This window comes from Alosa pseudoharengus, unplaced genomic scaffold, assembly GCF_046254945.1.
Source record: "Alosa pseudoharengus isolate Yale_2024_CS ecotype anadromous, Long Island Sound unplaced genomic scaffold, YU_APseudo_1.1 YU_APseudo_1.1_scf_18, whole genome shotgun sequence".
NCBI classification, from domain to species: Eukaryota; Metazoa; Chordata; class Actinopteri; order Clupeiformes; family Clupeidae; genus Alosa; species Alosa pseudoharengus.
Genome location: NW_027468650.1, coordinates 29,203,845 through 29,228,844, shown reverse-complemented (window position 1 = coordinate 29,228,844; position 25,000 = coordinate 29,203,845). Strand labels below are relative to the sequence as shown.

The 25,000-nt window shown below is 43.9% G+C and overlaps 1 protein-coding gene across 1 annotated transcript in view; it reads left to right on the top strand.

The window, feature by feature from the left end:
• Nucleotides 1–25,000, top strand: part of sema5a (sema domain, seven thrombospondin repeats (type 1 and type 1-like), transmembrane domain (TM) and short cytoplasmic domain, (semaphorin) 5A) — a 114,774-nt gene that overhangs the window by 34,854 nt on the left and 54,920 nt on the right. The window contains exons 4-7 of the mRNA XM_076290834.1: nucleotides 1,678–1,723; nucleotides 12,479–12,541; nucleotides 14,991–15,089; nucleotides 18,472–18,685. Of these exons, the coding sequence (XP_076146949.1) occupies nucleotides 1,678–1,723; nucleotides 12,479–12,541; nucleotides 14,991–15,089; nucleotides 18,472–18,685 (422 nt within the window). The remainder of the gene's footprint in view (nucleotides 1–1,677; nucleotides 1,724–12,478; nucleotides 12,542–14,990; nucleotides 15,090–18,471; nucleotides 18,686–25,000) is intronic.

Below are 25,000 nucleotides of genomic sequence, written 5' to 3'. Positions count from 1 at the left end.
CACCCCTGTCTTTCCCTCCCTATTTCTATTGCTCTCCACCAATACTTCTTGCCTCTCTTCCTCTATTTTTCCTCTTTCTATGTCCCTCTCTTTCTCTTTCTCTCCCACTAATCCTCCCACTCTGTTCCCCTCTCCCTCTACCTTTCCACCTCCTCTGTCCACCCCTTCTCCTTCTCTCCCCTTCTCTCCGCCCTCCCCTCTTTCTTTCTCTCCCTCTCTCTCTCCCTCTTGACCTCTCCACCTCCCTCTCTGTTAATGGACCATGTGGAGATCCCCCCCCGTCCACCTTAAATGATACTTATCAAGGTCTCTGCCACAGAGCCTTTTCTTTCCTTCTCCGAATCACCAACCCTCTAGCTCCTAGTTTCTGCTGATCCCAGTCTATTGTTCTCTCATCATTCACCAACTATTGTTATAACCGCCACTGACTCCTGTGGATCCTGAACAGCCAAAGCTCCTTTCACGCACAAGAATGATATTTCAATAGATAGCAGATGAATGGAGGACTGATGTGTGTGGATGTTGCTCGATGCATCACTGTCGTGGCCCAGAGGCCCCTGCACTCCTGAGTGGATCTCTGCCTGGTTAATTGGGACATGGGCGTAATGAGGATGCTGACTTTGGCCCACAGACTAAGCAGGTGGCGTCGGCCTTGAGGCACTGAAGCAGGCCGCTGGCTAGAGGCAAACACGGGGAATGAACGAGAGTTTAATTTCTGTAATCTGCATAATCACTCTGCCAATTATTTGTGTTCTCTCACAAGTTCGTTTTAGGCCATTGCAAGTATCCACTCCTAAATTGAGCTAAGCAGTGCTAAGAAACAATTAAATGCTATAGTCTTTAAATAAGAGTCTACCTGTCATAATGAAAATAACATTGTTAGTAGTCTTGTTAAAATAATGAAAGTTTAGGAAATAATTAAAGCTTGAAGTAAAAGTTGTTGTCATGCATCAGAATAAATGTTCACAAAAGGGAGAAGGCCGGCTTTGGTGCTATTCACTGACCACACCTAACACTGCTTTGTATGCAAGGTCTGCTCTGCGTTGAGAGTAGGCTAAAACCACTTTCCCTGCAGCGATGTCTTATGCCTTTTGATTAATTTAAAAAGCTAAATATTTTCTTAGGACCTCAGCTATACAGGTCTCTCGCCCTCACAGCAGAGCCTGGGGCGAAATTGAGTGCTTGTTCATTAAAGGTAAAGTTACACGCCCAGGTGGAGTAGGCTCCCATTCATCCACCAGTGTTGCCTAGGGCTATCTTTATTAATCTTGAACGAGCCTAAAGTATTTTTATTTATAGGATTTTCACAGCGTACCCTTGTATTGGGCTTCAAAAGTCTAATGCTGCTATGGCAGAGGTGACATAAATGAGATCGACGTGGATTAAAGTGTGACAGTGAAGCAACAGTATGGAGACTCTCCAGTTGGCTAGTCTTTCATTACGTTTTTTTTTTCTTGTTTTTTTTTCTTCTTGTTTTTCTGGGAGAGATGGATTTTTGAGAGAGACGAGATAGAAAAACGCAACCCTGATAGAGCTCACAGCTTGAGGCGCACGAGTCCAAACACCTTCCCACGGTCTGCAGCCTCGCACCATGTCCCTTCAAAAAAATAAATGACTCTCTCTCTCTCTTTCTCCCTCTCTCTCTCTCTCTCTCCCTCTGCTGTCTCTGTCTTTCAGGAATCATCTTTTCAGGCTTCGTTTGGAGGACCTTGCATTGATCCAGGTAGGTGGTCAAATGCAATCTTTCATTTTCCTGGATGAAGACACACTCACTCAGCACGTCCTTGCAGGTGATAAAGCGGCAGGGTTTGACTGCCAATCAGGTTCAAACTACTGTGATCCAGTCAATGGGCCAGATGCCATTCCCCAGGGATGCGTGTGTGTGTGTGGGGAGAGGGGTGTGGGGTGTGTTGGATACACAACCCCCCCACCCCATTGAGAGTGTGTTGAGATGTTGGTGGCCACAGAGAAAGCGACGGAGGTGAAAGCACTGCCAATGCGCAGGGGAAGTGTTAGTGGCCCTGGTGTTAATGCCCTGTGCGTTTGCTCAGGCTTTTAAAAGCACGCGTGAAATTCCCCCAGGCGGAATTGGCATTCTTGCACTGTGAATACCCCCTCCTGCGCTTATGTGATTACTATTTTTTTTTTTGTCAGTGTCTACACCTGATGCGTAGCACTCTTACTCACGACTGGGCTTCTTTTGTTTTGGTGTGTCGGAAAGTATCGCACAGATGTAGACATGATGTATTCATTTTTTTAAAAACCATGAAATCTCCTATGGAGATAATGGTTGAGTGCTGTGCATGCACCAGTGGAAGAAAAGAAAGCCACATGTTTTGTTTTTCTCTTTCCATTTCTTGTTTTTAAAGGAGGCATCAGACCTCACAGCCAAAGCTTCTGAATGACCTTTAACAATGAGGTCTAATCTGAATAAGAACAAATAGCAATGCAAAACCCTTACAATGTCAAACACATCAGGCAGTAGCTTAATCCCCTAGAACACCCCCCTCCTCCCCACCCAACACACACACACACACACACACACACACACACACACACACACACACACACACACACACACACACACACACACACACACACACATACACTTCCCAACCCCTTAAACCAGCCCTCCAGTTTTGATGTTTGATTGTAGTTCACCATTTGCCTGTAAACACTTTCCCCGCAGTGTGAGGCTGGCGTGAATATGGTCCCCCTATGGCGCGTTAAGCATCTTGTAACCCAGCGAGCAGCCATGCAAACATTGACACATGGGGGGGATTTCATTTGGATTCCTTCCCGGCTAAAATCAGCAGGCTCCTTTTGATAGCGCGGATGAAGGCAGACGGGGGGTGTTTACATGCTTAAAGATGGCGGGGGCGGTGGGGTCAGGGGGTGCCAAGAAAGAGCCCCCCCCCCCCCCCCCCATTCCTAGGAGAAAGCCACTGGTTTGAGAGTAGTTGGCTTTTGTCTGTGTCTGGTAGGGAGAGAGGGAAATATGGCGGCAGTACAAAGGTAGATAAGACCACCCTTTACCAGCCGCTCCACATTTCTCCCCCTACCTCCCCTGCTTCTCTCTCTTTGTGACATTTTGTAAGGCTGGCTCTCTGGTGCGCTCCAGGCCCCAGCAGACCTCGCCTCTGGCCACTGTGTGAGTTGGGAAAAAAAGACTTGTTTTCATAATCGTCATTTTAGGAGAGTCACTGCCAATTTGTTTTGACCTCAGGCCCATTGGCTGGTGTCCATCTCCCCATATATCAGTTGGGTGTTATTAGAGTAGCGGACCAAAGCTCTGAGGAAAATGGTTCAGAAAATGCAGCAGCACGAAGAAATTTTCTATGCCTGCTCTCCCCTGCTATTCTCACCAGGAGATGTTTCTGGGAAACTCTTTACCTCGAGCTCAGGTAATTCTGTCGACTGAAGGTCTTTTCATTGTGTGCAATTTCTTTTTGGTTTTTGCAAAAAGAAGTTTCTTTTCCCACACACTGTGTGTTTTCATCTCAAATTAAACACACTATCGTCGGATCAAAGTGAAAGAGTGCTGTGAGGAGTGCTGTTTATGAGCGCAAACAGAGAGAACAAAGAAGCCAGGTAAATGAAAGAATGAGGCTTTCTCTTTTATCCATCCTTGATGGGTGTGAAGACCGCCTCTGTCATTGGCAATAATGCTTGTGCAGGGCATTGCTTTATTACAGAACTGCACCCCAGACTGTGGTTGACTGCAGAACAGTTCTGGTCCGATTCTGGTGAGGGTCTGCCCTCCTTCTCACAGCTGTCAAGCATCGCCTCCTTATATGCAAATTAACATTCTTATTTACATTAAACAATATTTAACTTGACAAGATTAAAACTCAGTTTGTACAGAAAGCTCCATTTTCATACACATATCCTATAAAAAGTAACTACTCTGATGGCTTTCTCTAGAGGGCTCCTGAAAAGGCAATGTCTAAATTAAATATTATATTACCTACTCAAACAATCATTCAAACAAACAATGTTTTGTTTGAATGTGGACAGGCTGGCAGGGGTTTGTGGGAGGAGGTGGGTGTGGAGTGTGGTATTTCAGATATAGAGTTCACCTGAGATTGATCTTCCGTGGCGCGCTGATCTCATAATCGACAAGCTCTCCCGTTCCATCATAAATGCTCTCTCTGTTTTGGAAATAAAAGTTCAGCACAGCGGCAGCTGAGACAGACTCGAGGGAGAGAAGGAGGGAAGAGGAGAGAGAGATCTATGGCTGGCGAGAAGGTAGAAAATAGCGCACTCTGAAGTATCCTCATTTAGAATAAAAAATGTAGCCTGATGTTTAGACACTTTGTCTTCTGTATTAAGGCTAGGGCAGTTTTCAATATACAGATCATTCAGGCCATTGACAGTATACAGACAACCAACCGATATATTGCTCGATAGTGTTTTATGCCCCCAACGTTGTCTTCCAGGCAGCGCTGCCACCGCTGACTTAAAGGCACCTAATCCTAAACCTAACCCCTAACCCTAGTGCCTTCCAGGCAGCGCTGCCTTGAAGACAACGTTGGGGGCATAAAACACCAAGAAACCAGATATATCAGTACTACACGGATAGTGTAGTACTGATATATCTATTGTTTACAGATAGTCTGTAGACAGTAGTAACAGTATACAGACAACAAAAATAGACTAACATCTGTTTTTGAAAATGAGGGGCGTTTGAATGAGGCAATAGGATAGACGTCAGTAACATAAAGGGCTTTAGTTGCAGTATAAATTAGTCCTCGCATCTTATTAGGCCACATTGAAATGCACAGTGTATGGAAATGAATAATATTGGCAAGAGAGAGAGCCTAACTGTTAAACTCATGAACAAGTGTCACAGTCAAGCTTGGCCACTTTCCCACACAAGGGGCTAAATTGGGATGGCATGGCGCCAACTTTACACCTTTGCCCCCACCTAGCCCAGATTTCCCCAAATTAGCAGTCAGCTGTCGTGGCCACCTGATGTCTTCTTCCTGGTCGTGACCTTTGACCTTAGAGGAGCAGCTTGACCAGGAAGTGGGCTGAGAATGGCTGACCTCACCTGCTCATGTTCCTGAGGTCAGCAAAGACGTAGCTATTGAGTAGTAGAGTCGTAGAGTAGTGCTTCCCTTGTGTATGGAAGGGTGCACCTTCACATGGAGATACAGTGCTAATACTGTGGAGCCATGGTTCTCTAGTCTACCTCAAGACAGGCTCCTCTTTTCCAACACCTTCTGAACCTGCTGAAACTGAACCTGCCTTTGCAAAGACACCCTTAGGAGGTAGCTCATATGTAGACACACACACACACGGTACCCCCTGTCCTGGTATGATGTGCTGTGCAGTGTTCGTACGTGCACAGACACTGATTTATTGCCTGGATGAATCTGCATTGTGTTCCCATTACATTGTTTTAGGCAGTGAATGGCGGGCTGATGAATTGACACCTGTGTGTAATCCGCTGGCCCGGCTCTTGTTATCCGCACACCAGTGAACCCTCCTGGAAATCATTTATATGAAAATCCATTTCTACTGAGTGGCCAGATCGGCCGAGCCAGCCCGCATCATCATCACCGCGCCGGAATGACCTATTGTTTCAGGGCCACTCTTGATGAATGCAAGCATCCGACATCCAGCGAGGGGGTTTAGCCTCCGTTGGTCTGGGTTGCAAATAGCCTCTGCAGTTTTGCAGTAGCCCTGCTGCTAAACGCTCCTCCAGGAAAAGGCTGTTTGCTGACTATAATGCAGGTAAATTGCAGTGCTATCCATCCACCTAGCACTGGTCGACCACCGATCGTCCCTGAACGGTTTATGCTGTGGGCTGCCCTCCTCCTGGTCTCAGCTGCAACTCCTCCCGCCAACTCTGCCTGGCGCTCAGCTTGCGCCATTGGTGACTCAGCATCTTTTTAGTGAGAAGTTCAGGACTCAGCTTCTGATTCTAGATTGCAGATGGAGTAGTTCTGATGTTACATTTTGACTTAAGGTGATGTAATTCTGGTTGTAGATGAAAGACCTCAAGTTGTCTGGATGAAAGATCTTCCGGTTCTGGATTCTGGAGTTCTGCATCTGGGTTCTAGATGGGACAGTTCCAATCGTGGAGCTCAGTGTTCACAGCAGCCATATATCCCCCTGACCCTGGGTCGCCTCCTGGCTGGATCTGTCATTGTGTCCCCCATGAGCAAAGTGGTTATCAGTGTGATTTAAGCTGCTTTCTCGCAGTGTGGCCCTGTGGGGCCTGTCCCAGGGGCCAGTTTGGACGCTCCGAAGGATTTCTCACTCACAAAGCACCATGGCCTCGGGTTGTTTTGTTTGCAGAGAAAAATGAATCTTTATCGCAGGATAAGATGCTATCTCAGATCTTTCCTATGGTGGGAGACAATTCCGTTTTAAATACCAGTGCACAGAGTTAACCTTTTATTGTGCATCTTGAGTCAGTGATGCATCCCTCCAGCTTGTGTTTGTGCAGCATTGAACATAATTATTTTGATAATTATATGCATGTAGCATCCTTAAAGCAATGTGCATAAAGTGCTTTTTACACAGTTAATAATAATTACAGAGAATACCCACATGCCTCCAATAAAAGAGATAGTAAATTCCGTAACACATTTGCGAGCACATAACTGCAGGAAAGAGACACAGCAGCAAGTTATGATGGTGTGAAGTGTGCACACCTACGTAAATCATGAACAAGCAAATAAAATGCTCACAAGATAAAACAACAAAGATTAAATAAGCAACATAATGGTTACTATACAAATCGCTCTTTCTGCTCTCACATACATGCCATCGGTGAAAATACACTGCAGTGTCTTTACACTGACATTCTGTTCATTCATGTTTTTTCTTCACCCCTTTCCCTTCACTGAAGAGCATCCATGTCTTCTAGTGTTTTCATTTTTAGTCCAGAGCACAAAGGTCCTGTCTGAGGAGCCAAATGGCATCTCTGTGCCCTATTCCATTAGTTTATCTCCTGCAATTATGCACTGTCAGTGCTACAATTACTCTGGCTAATCAGCTGCTAACAGAACACTCACACTAATTCCTGCTAATTCAATTGCGTTAAATAACTTGGCCATTTAAAATGCATGGAATAAAGTGCACCGGAGAAACCCACTCCTTGGAATTGACTCAATAAATCTGACAGGTTCATTTAGGAGAGAAAATGGTCTGCCCTGGACTTTAGTCATACTGTATGTGCTCAGTGTAGTTTGTGAATAACTATGGAAACGTCTGAAGGGAGAGACGTGGTAGGAGTTCCATTTACATTGTTAATGTGACGATTTTTTTTTTAACAAAAGATCAAATTTGATTAAGCCTGGGCAAGAAAATGAGCTTTCTAGTTCCTTCTGCAGTGTGGTGACAGAAGGCCTGGATGTATAGTCCGATCTCGTGATGTTTTGTACTCGAAGCATGCACCAGTCAGTGTGCAGTGTTGAAAGAACAGCTTTTGATGTTATCTCTCTGTCTCTCTCATTCCATCTTCCCTTCTTTCCCTCTCCCTCTTCTGTTCTCTCCCTCTCTCTCCATCTCCCCCTCTCTCTTTCCCCCTACCCTTCCTTCTCCCTTCTCGTGTGTAGTTCTGTAAATAGCCTGTCAATGCATGTCTGTGTGAAAGCGATTATTATTGAAGTCCCCTCCATTCAGACATGCAGCGAATTCCCAACACCATGTTTGTAGACAGTACAGAGGAGTTCATGTGGAGCCTCCTGCCCACTCTTGTCCAGCCGTCCTGCAGTCCTCTGCTGCACCTCACCCACAGACTGGGAACAAAGCCCCCCCAGTGTGTTAACACAGGGCCCAGGAGCACAAACAACAACCCTGTCTACAGACACAGTCACAGGAGGACAGTAGCCTGGCGTAGGTGGGGGGAGAAGTGGGATGGGGAGGTGGCTCGGAATTCCAGCTCAGTCAAACCCATGCGTAGAGACACAAACTGACATTTCACAAAGCTTTGGCAGCAGTCTGCAGCGAAGGGAAGAATCATTATTCACATATTCTGCTCTTGGGGTCCAAATATTGACGTTAATAGCTTTCAACATAACTTTGCGTGTCTCAATGTAGTCCCTTTGTTTTGTTCAAGCTGCCAGGATGGCGGGCTTCGAACAATTCTTCATTATTAACGCAGCTTGAGAAGGAGTTTCTTTTTTTCTGTCACCGCTGATGAAGGGGTGTGGGAGAGATTTAAGATATGCATGTTTTCTTTCTCCTGCTCATGTTTTGAAACCCGCTAATAGCCTGATATTAGAATGCCCACACAACGGCGCCATAGATTATCTGCGCTCACTGTTTTTAATAGCGCTAATAACGGCTATGATAAATTGATGAATATGGCCTCCTTTAGATTAAATTGTTTATACTGTAATGGCGATACCTCCCATAATTTGTAAAGGCAGATGACTACCCCATTTGTCAAGATAATGGTTTTCGCTAATTGTGCCTGAACTACTACCTACAGGAACAGGGGTTTTATAGACTTGCTCTACCTTTGGGAAGGGCACAGCTCCCTCAACTTATTCCCTCTGCTCTGCTGGTGGAGTGATTGACCTCTGAACCCACTCTGAACTATGCACCTTCTCTTTCTTGTGATAAATCACATTGACATTATTGACATTATTTAGAAAGTAAATTCATGAGATCATATTTGAGCAAAACAAAACAATTATAAAATCAACAAAGATACAAAATACAGATACACTTTAAATTCAGAAAGCCATTTGAGTTGATGGGTAGTGGGGTTTAAACTAGTGTTTCAGGATAGTTCCTAACATGATAATTCTGAGACAGTGAAGGGATAGTCCCATATCAATATTCAATTAGAAATGCACCCTATGATTAGATACATTTAGATACATTATTGTCCCATATTTTGATAACAGAGGGTGGTTTGTAGGAGAACCGACCCATTTATAAGATCTAGGCCTAGCCACCTACTAAGTGGATGAGGAGTGGCTTTTTTTCTAAAGGAACTCTGGATACATGAAGTGCAGATCTTAGTCTGAGATAAATAAAATAAGATTAATCAGGTAGTGAATAATGTTCCTTTAAATCCTGAAATGTTCAGAGGCCATATTCATTAAAGAGGACTTTCAAAATAAAATCATCTTCATCCAACCTTGATTTACATTTGAAAGGTTTATTATCAGTCAGAAAATTGTAGTTGTTCTACATAGAGGACTGCTCAGTAAATCTCAGGTAGCTGTCTGTATGTATCTTCAATAATTTGAGAACAATGCAACTGTGCTTTGCTTTATATTGGCCTTTTGGGATTCCAGTGAATAAAACGATATGGGCGGTGAGGATGGATAGATTGCTCCTCTAGGCTCCGCCATATCACTTCTGCGTTTGTGTCAATCCAAACTGAGATTTTACCTAAATACAGTTTAACGTTTGCCAGGGAAAGTCCCCCTTTGTCTTTAGGCTGTTGCAGTGTTGACATTTTAGTTTATTGTTGATGAATGAGGAATGTGAGTCGTGAGTCGATGCAGTTCTGGAAAAAATAAATGTTTGAGGAGGAGAGTGGCAACATGGAGAATGTAAGTATAACCTTGGAAAGATATTCATTTTTAACAGTTGCAATTAGATCTTGTATAGTTAACCATGAACCTGTGACTCAGCAGGTCATAGCAGGACCAGGCCATGGACATATCCGTCCCAATCTCCCCTGCCGTCTGGCAGGACTGTACCCATTAGCTGCGGTTTGCACTGCTGTGGAGGGATTTCGAACCCTCTGAACTCATGTAACAGGCCAGATCAGATCCAGATTATCACCATATCTGTCCCAGTCATTTATGGTAATTAACTTCTATGGTCTAACTACATGTATGCTTTCTGAGAAAGCCACCCTAGATTGGTGCAGACCACAGGCTTCCCTCCTGACTGGTATACGAATACGAACATTTTATTATTTCACCAAGAGTGACAGGACATTAAAAAAATAGTACATAGCCAAGATGGCAAGACAGACAATACATTTAATAGAACATTATATTACAAAGGTTGCATCTACAAGAAGTAAAATTAATAAATAAATAGATGTGCTGGACAGCTGCTGGTGTGATTTGTGGGCTGATTTCTCTCTCTCTCTCTCTCTCTCTCTCTCTCTCTCTCTCTCTCTCTCTCTCTCTCTCTCATGAGCGTGCCCTGAGGGACGCCACAGTGCTGTCTGTGCACACTGGAGGACTGAAAGGGGGGGGGGGGGGGTAGGAGCTGGGGCTGGGGCTCAGGCGTTTTGCTGATGTGCAGTTTGTTTTTAAGGGTGACTGGCCTTAAAATATCAGCGTTCAGCATGGAATGTGAGCTGGCACGCTGACAGATGGATGGGCTCTGTGTGTGTGTGTGTGTGCGTGTGTGCGTGTGTGTGTGCGTGCGTGCGTGCAGAGGGGTGGGTGGTGATGGGAGGGGGGTATGTCTGAGTTTCTCTAAGCACCCCAACTAAACACACACTCATGTGCACACACACACACACACACACACCCTAGTGTGCACTCATTTGTACTGTGTGTGTTTGCATATCCACAGACTCTCAGACATAAACTCTTTACTTCTCTATGTCTGTTTCTATTTATTCCTCTGTCCATCTCTGTCTGACTTTCTCTCTTTCTCTTTCTTTGTGTTTGTTTTTTCTGTCTTTCTCTCTCTCACACACACACACACACACTCACACACACACACGCACACATACACATACACATACACATACACATACACATACGCACACACACACACACACACATTCACTCCTACTTCCGTTCCCATAATCCCGTGCCCCCTCTGCCAGTCAGTCCATCAGTCTGTGCTCTGGTTCTCCTCCTCCTCCTCCTCCTCCTCCTCCTCTTCCTCCTGCTCTTCCGTGGTGTGTTTACCCAGTCCAGTGTCCAGACCATCCGTCCCTATAGGGCAAGCTGTGCCGTGGGCTGCCAGGGCCAGTCAGCATCCACCACTCTCTGCTGTGTGAACAGAACACTGGGAAGTGTCAGTCATCGGCCCCACTTCCAGACACACACACACACACACATGCACACAACACACATAGACTCACACACTCAGACAAGCATATGCACATACACACACACACACACACACACACACACAAATGGACACACAAACCCCAGAGCCATCCACCCCCCCCATACCAGCCCCGACACGGTTTCTCTGGGTAGTGTTACTGTAGATTTCCTTTGGGAAAAAGGAGAGATGGATGGAGAGAAATGAGAGGAAGATGAAGTTTTTCAGCACCCCTCCCCCCATGTCCTCTCCTCTCCTCTCTCCCCTCACTTCACCCCTCTCTGGTTTTGGGGTTTTGGGTACTGTGTTCAGTGACTGGTGCCGGCCGGGTGCAATACTGGACTATTTCCTCTGGCTCCCTTCAGGCTAGGGAGACGCTGGAGCATCAAGTTCTCACACATAAAGCCCCAATAAAAGATCCTCTAACCCTTCTGCACAGGAAGTGGTCTAAAGTTTCACCCAGGTGCCAGAGGGCATTTTGTCATATTTTACCCAGCATAAATTTAGTGGGATTTGAGGGCAAGTTTTTTCTCTTTCTTTTCTCTTTCGTGTCTCTCTACTCTTTCCCTCAGTTAAGCTGTACGCAAAGTCTTTCCCCAGCTGCCTATTTATGGAGAGATATGATGGCTTAGAGCAAGGCAGATCGTAGATTGCACAGTGGTATAAATGACTAGGCTACCGGAAGTTTCTTCAAATAGCCGGTAGTGTGATAAGCATAGATGCCCACTGAATTGGGAAAGCATACTCTACTTTACTCTCTCTTAACGAGATAAAATATAAAGATCAGACACATAAATAGAAGAGTCAATCAATTTCCTACCAAGGGAACATAAATTAGGGCTTATTTGGCATAGCCCTCTCAGACAACAAAGCTGGCTTTATCTGGGAGGGAATCTCTTCTCTTGCGAGGTCAAAAACAGCCTTAGCCTGGCTCCCATGCCATACCCTCCGCCACATTCATATTCCCCATCACCCTCACCCTCGCCTCGCTGACCCCCAGCTGAAAAGGGTGTTTGTTTAAGTTCATGTGAAACTGGACTCAATGTACTGCACTGTGTCTGGCCACTCTAGGCTGTTTAAAAGTGTTAATGTACCTGCTGTTGGTAGAGTCTATTGATTGACGCATTAATACACAGTACATCAAGTTATTGTAGGTGACTACTGTCAAAAGTGTAGATGACTATTTTTTTTATTATACTTTTTAATCATTTTCCGCAGAATGAAAGTAATAATGTTTCCATATCTTGACACTTTCAAACTCCAAGGCGTGTCATACGAGATTGACTGAAAAAGTTTCAGATCTAATTGAATACTTTTTGTTCCAGCTGAGGGTCTTGCTGTTGTAGCGTTTCATGCTAAATTTGCTTTGTTTACAGACTTTGAGTGTGTCTTCAGTGTTGTTAGTGGTGATGTTGGATGGCTGTTGTGTGATAAATGCATCTCTCTCTCACTCTCTCTCTCTCTCTCTTTCTCTCTGCAGGAGGCTGAGTGGCACTGTGATGAGTTCACCAAGGGAGCTTGCTTCAGCCGTGGCAAGTCAGAGGTGAGCAATGCAACTTTATCAGATACTACAATGAGCAACACACAGTCACTGTGTGTGTGTGTGTGTGTGTGTGTGTCTGTCTGTCTGTCTGTCTGTTGTCTATTATTTTGCGAAGCGAAGTAACCACTCCTCATCAATGTGTGTGTGTGTGTTTGTGTTTGTGTCTACTTGATAATATAAATTCAACCCTGCAAAAGCAACCCCCTTTTTCCATCTGTGTCTATAAACAAGGTAAGTAACTACCCTACCATCTGTCACATGAAATGAAAATTGTGTACTGTACGTTCGCAATGACTTTTTCTTTTGTCAGTGAAAAAAGCAATTCCGAGTTACAATTGCCTGCAATGACAACATGTAGTGACAAAGTTTGAGCCAAACCTCCTTTGAAGTTGTGAGTTGATGATTGACTTGGCTCTTTTATATTTCAGACACATCCCAAACACATCCACAACACTCAGAGCTTATCCTACCTCACTTACCTTTTGAGCCAAAACACTGCACAAAGAAATTAGGTGTGCTGCCGCACAGGTAGAAAGGGTCATCTAGACATCAACAACTTCCCAAGCCTCCCTCCATTTTTCAAAGTTCTGTGTTTCACAAAGACCTATTTTTGTCTTATTTCAGGCAAACTACACTTTCTATGAAATCATCCAGACCTTCAGGCCTTGCAGCACCAGAATGAGATTAATGTGCTTACACGGCAGCAGATTTGCCTTTAGAGTAGACCTAAAACTTGACTTGCTAAATTGCTGTTGTCAATATGTCTGAGCAATCCTTTTTTTATGATGAGGATGAATACTAACCTACCAAAAAAATTTTTTTTTCCAAATTTTACTTTGACTTCGACAGGTTATCAATTTGTTTTAGTTCATATTTGCTCATTGGCCAACTTTGCACTTTGCCTATCATTTAAATCAGGCCCCCGGGTCTTACACGAGTCCTCCTCGGAGACAGAGCTGCTGCTCACTGTTGAACTTGACCCCTCTGTGACCTCTGGGGCCCCTCCTGCGCTTGCGCTGGTAGATTGCGGTTTTCCCGGTCTGTGCGAAAGGCCCTGCTCTGTCTTTTACTCCGCTGTGAAAGAATGGCTGGAGGCCCATAATAAGCAGGGACACGCTGACCAACGTGTGATTGCCGTCGGGAATTACAGGCTGAGCCACCTCACCCAAGGAGAGCCCCGTTGTGTGGCCTGGAGTGGAGAGCATGTGGAATTGTTTCTCCATGGCCTAGATGTACTGTACCATTATCAGCGAGTATAGCGAGTATAGCGTGAAAGAGCCGATTTAATTTACACCTGCTGCTGAACTGCTTTATTGCTCTTCCTCACCATATGGCAATATGGCCGAACGCAGAGTGGACCACTTTACCGTGGCGATGGCTCCCCATTGAGTAGTTTATTTATTTTCTCCAGCCTAATTGCATCCCTTATTTCCATCATCTGGTTTCTGTAGAGCTGGCAGAAACACACACACACTCCAAGTGTATGGAGAAAGCCGATGTGAGCGTTTGATTGAGCTGATGTCTCTCAACGGAGTCAATCTGCTTACCGTGCAGATAGCAGCAAGCAGCCAGCTACTACATTAAGGATCCTTGCTTGTTTGTTTGCCAGGCCTTTTCATAAGCGTTTCATAAGGGGGATGCCAAATGCATATTTGATCTGCGTTTATTTACATACTGAGGGTGCATTACACACACTGTCAGATGACTCAGCAGATGCTAAATCATATCTTTCTCTCCTCTGCTCTCCACAGCGTGAGTTAATGAATTGCTTTGTGAGTTAATGGCTGTCGTGATGACAAGTAAAAAAAAAGAACAGGCCTCCTCGCAGTGACATCCAGTGTGGTGCTCTTAAATCAATACAATTCGACATAGGGGTCTCAATCCCGTGGGTGATAAGACCCCCCCACCCCACACACACTCCCTGACGAAAGTCAAGAGACAATATGGCTGACGCAGGGCTCCCTGACTGAGGGCGAGTGGTATTTCTGTCATGGCGAGACAAATGTGCGCAGCACAATAAACAGCCGGGCAGCTCGGCTCCACTCCGCTCTTATCTTCGCCGCGTTGTTTTTGTTGTGAGGAGGAAAATTCACTGCCGCCCCCGTGGCTCACACCAAAGGTCATCAGCTCCACTCGGGAGATCAATAGATGAAGTGGCTGCTTTCTTTGGCACGCTTCCTCTCTCTCTCTCACTCTCTCTCTCTCTCTCTCTCTCTCTCTCTCTCTCTCTCTCTCTCTCTCTCTCTCTCTGTCTCTCTCCCTCTCTTTCTCTGTCTCTGTCTGTCTCTCTGTTCAACAGGCCGAGCTTTGGAATAATCCCCTTGGCCTCACGCTTTCTCTCCCTCTCCCTCCCCCCCCCCTCTCTCTCTGTCTCCTATCCTCTCTTTGTCTCTGTGCACTTACTGATGTGTTTCTTTCTTCTCCATGTCTTTTTTCCCTCTCTTCATAGGAGGAGTGCCAGAACTACATCCGTGTACTTCTGGTTAATGGAGACCGACTCTTCACCTGTGGCACGAACGCCTTCACCCCCATTTGCACCAATCGAACGGTAATGGGAAAAAATATTCAACTCTCCGCCTGCCATGCTACTTTTCTGATTTGTGTGAGCTCTTGGGAGCATGCTAATTGCAGTAATGCTGTGTGCTTTTGGCTCATTGCCATGGCAACAGTTTTTAAATGTCAAGACCTTTAATATTCAAGGTCACAGTCACTGGAATGTGGTCAATGTGTGAAGGTGTAACATTAGTGTTCCCTGCCAATGTTGCTTAGAATCTGTTCAAGGGGTAACTCTACAATAGAACGCAAAGAACTAGAAAGTTTGTCGTCTTTGACATATAAGCCATTTCCATATACTTTAGTTCTGGATGAAATTTCCTGACGTTACAGCTAATAAACAACCACAAGCAGCTGTCAGAAACTGCAGTAAACAAACATCTTTTCATTCACGCCCGTCTGTCCACTCATGTAAATAACTGTTGAAGGCCTGTCTTTGAGTGACAGGATTAAACGGAAATCCAGCCCTCAGAACTAAGCTAATGATGATGACAGGCTGTTTATTTGCACCGACGGTCACCCCCCTCCAGTGCGCCTTTGAAGCCTGATGTGTATAATCGGCTCACAAGCACAAACCCAGTACTGGTGCCAAATATGGGGGTCTGGGTCAGTTCTGGCCCTCGCCCGGGCTGCATCCGGCGCAGATCCAGCTGACAGGTCCTGTGTGAGTCCCTGAAGGGGATGTGTCTGGGATTTGTGTGGAGGACTCCTCCAGGGAGAGAGACTATGTTAAACCCAGGAGGAAGAGCCTCCTAATCTAATTAGATAGCTTTACAGATCACTGTGCCTCTGGTTGTGTGGGTGTGGATGTGTGTGTGTGTGTGTGTGTGTGTGTGTGTGTGTGTGTGTGTGTGTGTGTGTGTGTGTGTGTGTGTGTGTGTGCGTGTGTGTGTGTGTGTGTGTGTGTGTGTGTGTGTGAGCATGTTTGTGTGTGTCTGTGTGTGTAGACAGAGAGCTAGTCAGTGAACCAAATCTTAGGAGGCATAGACTCTCATGAAAGGGACATCCAATAGGAAGGAACACAGCTGGCCTTGCCCGAAGAGAGGTGTCTTTTTACGCTCCAGTTTAATGACCCTGATGGATGCACCATCTTCCTCCTCCTCCTCCTCCTCCTCCTCATCCTGCTCGGGCACTGAAACCGCTGTTCTTGCTCCAAGGTGTTCCGTCAATACCATCCTTTCATCCCTCTTTACACCCAGTACAAGGGGACACTCCCGGGGCTTGGCCGCGACTGAAGCTCTGGCTCTCGACCCGCTGCGTCGCCGAGCGCTTGCCCCTGCCAAACATGCAAATGCCCTGTCCAGTCTTGTCCATCCGTCCGTCTCAGCTGCCAGCGCCTCAATGGATCTAAGGCTCCATGTCTTAAAGGAAGCTTAGTGCCTCTGCTGCCGCTGTCTGTCCGGGCATCCTTCCTCGGCCAGGGCTTGTTTAAATCTCGCTTTGTGAGCTTTCCAGAAAAGGCGAGTGTTGTGGTCATCCGCTTGTTTGTGTTGAGTGGGCGATTATGGCGCAGGTGGAGTGGCGGACCCAGGATGCAGTGAATAGCACATCTGGCTCGACCCGAAGGGGCAGCTGGGTGAGAGGGTGTTTACTGTGATACTAATGCTTTGCCTTATATGGACTCGCAATGGCCACTTAAGGTTGTATCTTTTAGACAGCCCAACGGGTGCCGCTCGGAATTTAGTATTATTGCATCAAAAACCCATTAGAGCCTTATATGGCTTATAGCAGGGAAGTAGCTCATAAACAGGTTTTGAGGTTTCAGCGCTAAACTGATTCCAGTGTGTGTGTGTGTGTGTGTGTGTGTGTGTGTGTGTGTCTGCGAATGCGCGTTTGCATGTGTGTGTGTGTTTAAGAAGCAGGCAAGCTGAGCCTTAAATTATTCTGAGTTCTCTCAGTTTATACAACATTTTATTGCGAACAAGTGCACTGTCTGCCTGCCAAGAGTGGGTCATGTTGTCAAATATTTTTAAACATGGGGAATAGGATTTGGCTTACTCCTCAAAGGCTGAGGCTGGCTGCTTTTTGAATTCATGCCCTTGTGAAAGCCAAGAGGAACATCTCTGCATTTGTGTGGTTTGATAATGGCTCCACCAGGCAAGCGGATTGACATCCCTCGGAGTGCCTTACCTAAAGGACATCTGGCTCTTAAGTCTTGGCTAGTCCTGTTCTGCTCCGGTCATGAGTCAACCTTTCAGCTGGACGGCAGAAAGGCCCACCCTTTTATGATCTCAAATATTGAACTAGAATGTTGCCCTCGGATGAAGGTCCGGTTTCATGATGTAATGATGACTTCAAATGACCGTTATGAATAACAGTGAATGTAAGTTATGATCTGCAGACTAGAATGACAAAAGTAAATCGCACATTTGTTTTTTTTTTGTTTTTTGTTTTTTTGCTTGAATCTCTGTGGAGTTCTGCAAGAGAGATAACCACTGCAATGGAGCCACATTAGACCAGAGCCAAGCGTGCGGCTCTGGTCTAATGTGTACAAATGTCAATTACCTCTCAGCCTTGTGTAGGCTGCTGTTAAAAAGGGGGAAGTGTCACAGTGGCTCATGATTCAGAGCTTAAACATACATGGCCCCCAGGCCCATTTGAAGAGTGTGTGTGTGTGTGTGTGTGTGTGTGTGTGTGTGTGTGTGTGTGTGTTGGGGGGGTGGGGTGATTTGCATTTAAGCATGAAAGTATACGCCTGCCAAGTCAGGTAAGTAATGAGATCAGAAAAATACCAGTGTCTGCCAAATCTGCATACTCCAGAGAGGGATCTAGATTAAGAAGCTTTTTTTTTATCCCTGGCGTTGGCAGTAAGGAAGGAACCTACTGTACAAAGTCTGTTTTTCCAAGACTGCAGCTTTAGGATATGAATTCCTTGAATTTCCCCTGTGGATCATTAAAGTATCTATCTATCTATCTAGGATATATGGCAGCGGTCTCAGAGAAGTAGCAAAGGTGTCCTATTTCATGAGAACTCAATCCTCTTCCTGATTATAGAAACACTATCACATTTAAATGAGTAATAACAACTATCACATTTAAAAAAATGAGTAATTACTTTATATCCGTTCCTGCCTTCATTTCCTCTGCTTTCTGCTTTCTCTCTTTTTTTCTCTTTATTTGCGTTTCACCTTCACACATCCGCTCCTTTCCTTGTTTGTCTCTCCATCTCTTCTTCCATCTTCCTACCTGCCTTTCCGTCTCTCCCTCCATATCTTTCCTCTTTCTCTCTTTCTTTTCATTTTTCTCTCCCCTCTCTTTCTTGCTCTTTTTCTATCACTCTTTCTCACCCCTTTTTCTCTCTCTCTCTCTTTCTTTACATCTGTTTTCTTATCCCTTTCTCTCCACCCCCTGACCTCTGTCTCTGTCCATCTCTTCAGCTCACCAACCTGACGGAGATCCATGACCAGATCAGCGGTATGGCCCGCTGTCCCTACAACCCCCTGCACAACTCCACGGCCCTCATCACCTCCAGCGGCGAGCTCTACGCCGCCACCGCCATGGACTTCTCCGGACGGGACCCCGCCATCTACCGCAGCCTGGGGGGGTTGCCCCCACTCCGCACAGCCCAGTACAACTCCAAATGGCTCAATGGTACGCTCCACTGGCCACCGCCGAGGACAAATTAGATTGGAGCCAGGCTAATGTAATTAATAAGGAATGAGAAACAGCTTATACTCTTCAAGGGGATAATGAGAATCCTGCTCTCGTATGTATTTGCATTTTAGTCTGTACGATTGTTTTAATGTATTAATGAGATTAAGGATACGTGAGGTTGTCTCAGTTCAGTGGGCCCAGTCTTGACTAGCTGGGTTTGCTTCGAGGCGCAGGTTGCCGCTTCGCCTGCGACACGACAAACAGACGCTCCCCAATTAGCTGCGGCCAACAGAACTCAAGTATGCGGTGCACTAGGATGAGACTGTGGTGGTTTTTAACAAGACGCCGTCAAGGGTGTCAAATTGATTAGCTGTACAGAAAATCAACCAAGGGCCTATAGTGCTTCCTAACCAACCTTAAGGTCCACTTTGAATCACCAAAAGGCTGTTTGTGTTAGTGTTTCTACATACCAAAAGCTGAAGGTATCGGTTTTCAGAACATTTCAGTTTGAAATGTGTCTGGAAGGTACTGGAGCAGAGTCATGGTCACCATTAAAAATAATGCAATTTACTGATAATCAAATACATAAAAGCAGAAAAACATAAAAACAAAATTGTGGACTTTGGGCTTTGCACAAGTGAAGCAGCCAAAGTGAAAGTCATAACTATGCAAATGCTCCACATCACAAATTGCCACTGTGGCACATTCTTCGCTTTATGACATATGGACAAATTGCAAAAACTTTTAGGGATCTATTCATTTAGCTGCAAGCCATAATGAGCGCACGCAACTGCATTTTGATTGGCTGTAGTGTCACATCGGCAGGTTATAGCGAAATATATTGGTAGTAAAGTAAAACCAAAGCACTCTTATGTGCTATCAGAACACATGGTAGCAGAAGTGTTTATGTCTACCTTGGGAGCTAACAGATGGTGATGTGGTCTTGTTTGGTCTGAACTTGATTAGTAATGTCTTTTCAATGCCAGATCTGGACCAGAGCTGGGCCAAACCATTGCCAGAGTCCTCTACTCTTTTAGGGAGACAATCCAAAGCCAGACTAGTTACTGTATCGCTTTGTTTGTTTGTGTCTTTGTTTGTTTGTGTCTTTGTTTGTCTTTGTTTGTTTGTTTGTTTGTTTGTTTGTGTCTTTGTTTTTGTTTGGTTTGTTTTCTCTCTTTTGAGGAGCGTAAAAATCTGGCAGTTCTCCTAAAACACCTCCACATTTGGTTCTATTATGAAAAGATGGAGGTCGTAGAGCATCGTGTTGTTGAGGGGATTTTATCTGATTCACATTAAAAGAAAATTGAAAAAATAAATTAGTCACCACACACTCACACAGCATGCACCCCGGCCAGTCACAAAAGATTTAATAACAAATTTTATGGCGTATTGATTCCTTTTTTTTCCTCACTGCCTTTCATATTGATGCTGAGCAAGGTGCAGGAGAGTAATGTGTGGGGAAAGTTCTTCGTTTACCGCAGGATTAAATCTCTGTCAGGAAGGACAAAGCCTTTTGTTTAAATCCAATAGTGTCATACATAAAAATGAACACTTTGTCGATGAAGCGTCATGCGCAATAATCCCTCTCCGACGGGGTGATAATCAGAGGAGTTTGCCTAATACGCTCATTTCCCCTCCTAACCTTTACAAGGTGAGGATGAGGGATGAGCTTGGCCGTTAGAAACGGCAGGTGCGAATGAATATATCATTAGAGGAGTTGCAAATCAGTTATCAGCGTTTGCTCACAGCTTTGCATCTCCACACAAAACAGCAATTAGTCTTAGTCACTGTGTTTGGAGGTGGCAGCTGCCAGTGAAATGAGTCTGGCCCAGATCTGGTGCAGAACTGGGTCTGCAGTTAAGGGCCGTTCACACCATGAACGATAACTATAAAGATAACTACAACGATAACGATAAAAGCATCCACACTGACCAACGATAAGGAAAGTCTCTCCTCGTGTTGATGAATGTGATGGCTAGAATTGTATGGATTCTGATTGGCTGTCAGCTTTTTATCTATCCCCAACAATATTGTTCTTCATGTCATTATCGTTATAGTTTATGTGTGTACGTCTTCATTCATTCAGTAGTTATTGTTCTTGGTGTGAACGGCCCTTTAGAGCCTCAGGCCCTGTCCTCACTTAATAGGTTAATAGGCCTTTGTAGTGTATAAATCTGAAAATGGGGGGGGTTGTTGTGTTGTAGTGTGGACAACATAAACAGGCACAAAACTGTGTTTCAGACATGTATCACGATGGCCTTCTTCTCATCCACCCCACACAGTGATCTATGCCATAGCCGAGGCGCCATATGACATAGGGAATGTCACATGCAGTACTACATTTCCCAAACGACCATGGAAGTTAGCGTTGAACATGATAGAATGCTTAAACTCCACTGTTTCTCAAAACTCTCTAACCACCATGTGTAAGCTTGAACCTTAATAGTTCCCAAACTTGAGTGTGGTCACTGACATGTAGCACATTAACTGGCAAAAGCACAAAGATTTTTGATTGGCTGTATCAGTTTAATCTGTGAATGATATTTTTGATTTTTTTTCCTGGTCATCAAGCTTATTCATTTGGTCATATTAGCTGACCTCAATTTTACAATTATAGTTTTTGCCCATTGCTTACACACTAAAAACAAATACTTAGACCAAAGCCTCAACACATAAACTTCTTGTAGTATACTTTAAACACTGTGTAACCATAGCTTAAACACATTTTCTGCTCTGCACATTGTTTGCAATTCTGCAACACACTTATTGTGAAACACTACACACAACTTCTTACATGAGGCACTTTGTCCAAAAGGGAAAACACTTATATTCAAAATGCAAGCTCATCTGGTAATTGGTAAAACCCACACACATACCTGAAAACACTTACAGAGAAAACTGAACACCATACTGTAGGTGTGCAATAATTAAATTTTTAGAAAGGATTGTTGAGTTTTGATTGCAGGGTTTCATTTTGGCATAGATGTGACTTGTTTATCACCAAGTGCTATGTCTTATTTGGCTGTGTGTTGAATTTGACATATTGAGCCAAATTCTGTAAAAAGTGTGTAAGCAATAGGCTTACAGTTTTTTACAATTGTTTACACACGTTTTCAAAACTCTGTGTCTATTTTTCAAAACTCCACACACAAAACCCACAACTGCTCACACAAAATGCAAAATGCCTCAAATCTCCAGCAAAATGACACACAACATTCAAAATGTCAAAAACACATGTTTAAAGCAAACATTCGCCTCACATTACAAACACTTTTGTCATAATATGACATTTTGGATACATCATGTACACACTGTTGCTCAAAACCTAAAGCTCTTCTGTCTTAGGCTTTCTATATGTATTTCCATACAAAAGTGAAAGTTACGGTATCAACAAAAAGAAGTTGAAATACACAGTAAAAATGCAAGCAATATTAATGCAAGCAAATGCAAGCAAACAATAATTTGCTGTTGTGAATACAGTATTTTACAGCAAACAAGAAAAAAAGCAAAGAAGAATACAGTGACCACCAGAGTGGACTGCTTGCATGGAGTTTTGAAAATACTGATTTTTTTCTTCTTCTAAAGACAAGTGTGTGTGTGTGTGTGTGTGTGTGTGTGTGTGAGGTGGGGGGGGGGGGGGGGGGGGTCGTGTACAGTATGTATTCATAGGCCTATAGACCCTTTCAACTGCAGAAACAAACAATTCTACAGTAAGCGTTCCTAAGGCATTTCTGGAGGCACAGAAAAATGTATTGAGCTAATGGTACTGTAACATGGGGACAAACAAAAATAGAGTAAAAAGACAAATTTTACATAAAGTCAACTTTTTGTAGAACATTACTGTAAACTAGTGTTGCACGGTGTATCGATACTAAAAAGGTATCACGATGCCTTCATGCAAAAAACGATACGATTTTCGACGTTTTTAGAATCGATACTTTACAGTTTTTTTCAACTGCTTACACACTAAATCTTTGCTTGTCACACAATTTTCTAAACATGTCCTCTAAACATCATAACCCGACACCAAATCTGCAAAACCATACACTAATTCTCAGTGTTTGACTCAGTTTTCAATTGACTTAAACACATTTTGCAAAACACCACACACAATTTTCTACCTAACACACAAAAATCTAACAGGAAGTTACTTGATTTCGTTCTTCAAACACAACCCATCAAAATGCCACACTAAATCACCAGTGCTTCACTCTTTCTCTTCACATGTGCAAACACTCTTTACTTTACTGAACACCATCCAATCATTGCCTTAGTATAGGTCTATGAATAGATATACTCTATAGGCCCTTTCAATCTGATCCTGGAGGATTTCCGGTTGAAATATTCAGAACCAATGTGCCTGTGCCTCCAGAAATGCCTTAGGAACGCTTACTGTAGAATTGTTTGTTTCTGCAGTAGAAAGGGTCTATTAGGCCTATGAATACATACTGTACACACACCCCCCCCCCATACACACACACACACACACACACACACACTTGTCTTTAGAAAAAAAAACAAAATCAGTGTTTTCAAAATTCCATGTACATCTGGTGGTCACTGTATTCTTCTTTGCTTTTTTTCTTGTTTGCTATAAAATACTGTATTCACAACAGAAAATTATTTGGGAAAAATCACTATTTTTGGTTTCAATATTGCTTGCATTTTTACTGTGTATTTCAACTTCTCTTTGTTGATACCGTAACTTTCACTCTCGTATGGAAATACATACTGTATAGAAAGCCTAAGACAGAAGAGCTTTAGGTTTTGAGCAACAGTGTGTACATGATGTATCCAAAATGTCATATTATGACAAAAGTGTTTGTAATGTGAGGCGAATGTTTGCTTTAAACATGTGTTTTTGACATTTTGAATGTTGTGTGTCATTTTGCTGGAGATTTGAGGCATTTTGCATTTTGTGTGAGCAGTTGTGGGTTTTGTGTGTGGAGTTTTGAAAAATAGACACAGAGTTTTGAAAACGTGTGTAAACAATTGTAAAAAACTGTATTACAATAATAACGTTCTGTGTCTGTGTGAACTGCTGCTCTCACTGCTCCTTGCACGCATCTAGGCAAGTGGGCGTGTCAAGCAGGCAGCTCTGAGTGAGTGAGTGCGCAGCCAACGTCAACATAGTTCTTTGCCGACAGTCCTCGGCCTTGTGGATAAAACAAAAGGTGAAGTGAAATCTGCAACTATTTCGGATACATCGCGAATAGTGAAGGCAAGCCATCAGGTACACAGAGGCCCGTTTGTAAAATATGTTTCAAAGTCATTTAAAAGCAGTAGGCTATGCATGGAACTTGGCTAAACACCTCGCAGACATATCCCAACATTTTTAAAGAGTTCAAAAAACGACAGGTTAACGAATATGCTATAGAAAACACGACTACATGGTTAGTGCCAAGTTCTCTTCTGTTTTAGTCTAGCCTAAGTGAAACGACTATTTGGTTCTCTGGGATAAAGCGAACCTTCCTTCATTAATGCATTTTGACGAGACATAACGAGCTGTAATCATTTTGACGAGACATAACGAGCTGTAATCATAGGGTGCTAACGTGATGAAAGCGCAATGTTCACGCCAGAATAACATTACCATAACTTGTAAACAATCTATTTCATGTTCGGTCAGTACTACTGGTAATATTTGTCATGGCATGTAGACTGCAATTTCTTTAATAATTATTGGCCAGATGTAGGATAGGATACCCGAAATGCGCTAATTAAAGCCCACGGCATATAATACCACCAAAGCGTGATGAGTCCTAATAATTGTTACGTGGTAGCAAATCATGTTATCAAAGAAATAGACGTAATGTAGGAATGCACACAGATATATTGCAACAGGTAGGCTAATGGTGTAGGCCTATCTGACGAAGACCTGAGTGGTTGGAATGTCGTACTTGTACACTGGGCGCAAAGAAGACTATCCTCACATTTTTACCTGTGCAACTGTCAAAGAAATCCCATGAACACGGGAAGGCCTAGGGTAGCCTATACTGTACATCAGATGGCCTAAAGATTAGGCCCCTCTGCATAGCATTCAGTGATTTGCATGCAGTAATTTCAACACTGACCTTGATCTAGCCTAGTTTGGCTATTTAAAGCTACTTTATTGCCAAAACAACACAATGTAAATGAACTATAACAAACAATAAAGGACTTAATCACACAAAGTAGGCCTACTATTTTACTGACTATAAAAAATTATAATTATGTTGGAAGTTTAGAACCCAGAGTTGACCTGCACACTACAAAAGTGCACTGAATTCAACACAAATGATTCAATACACTTGGAGGAGGTATGAGTCCTTT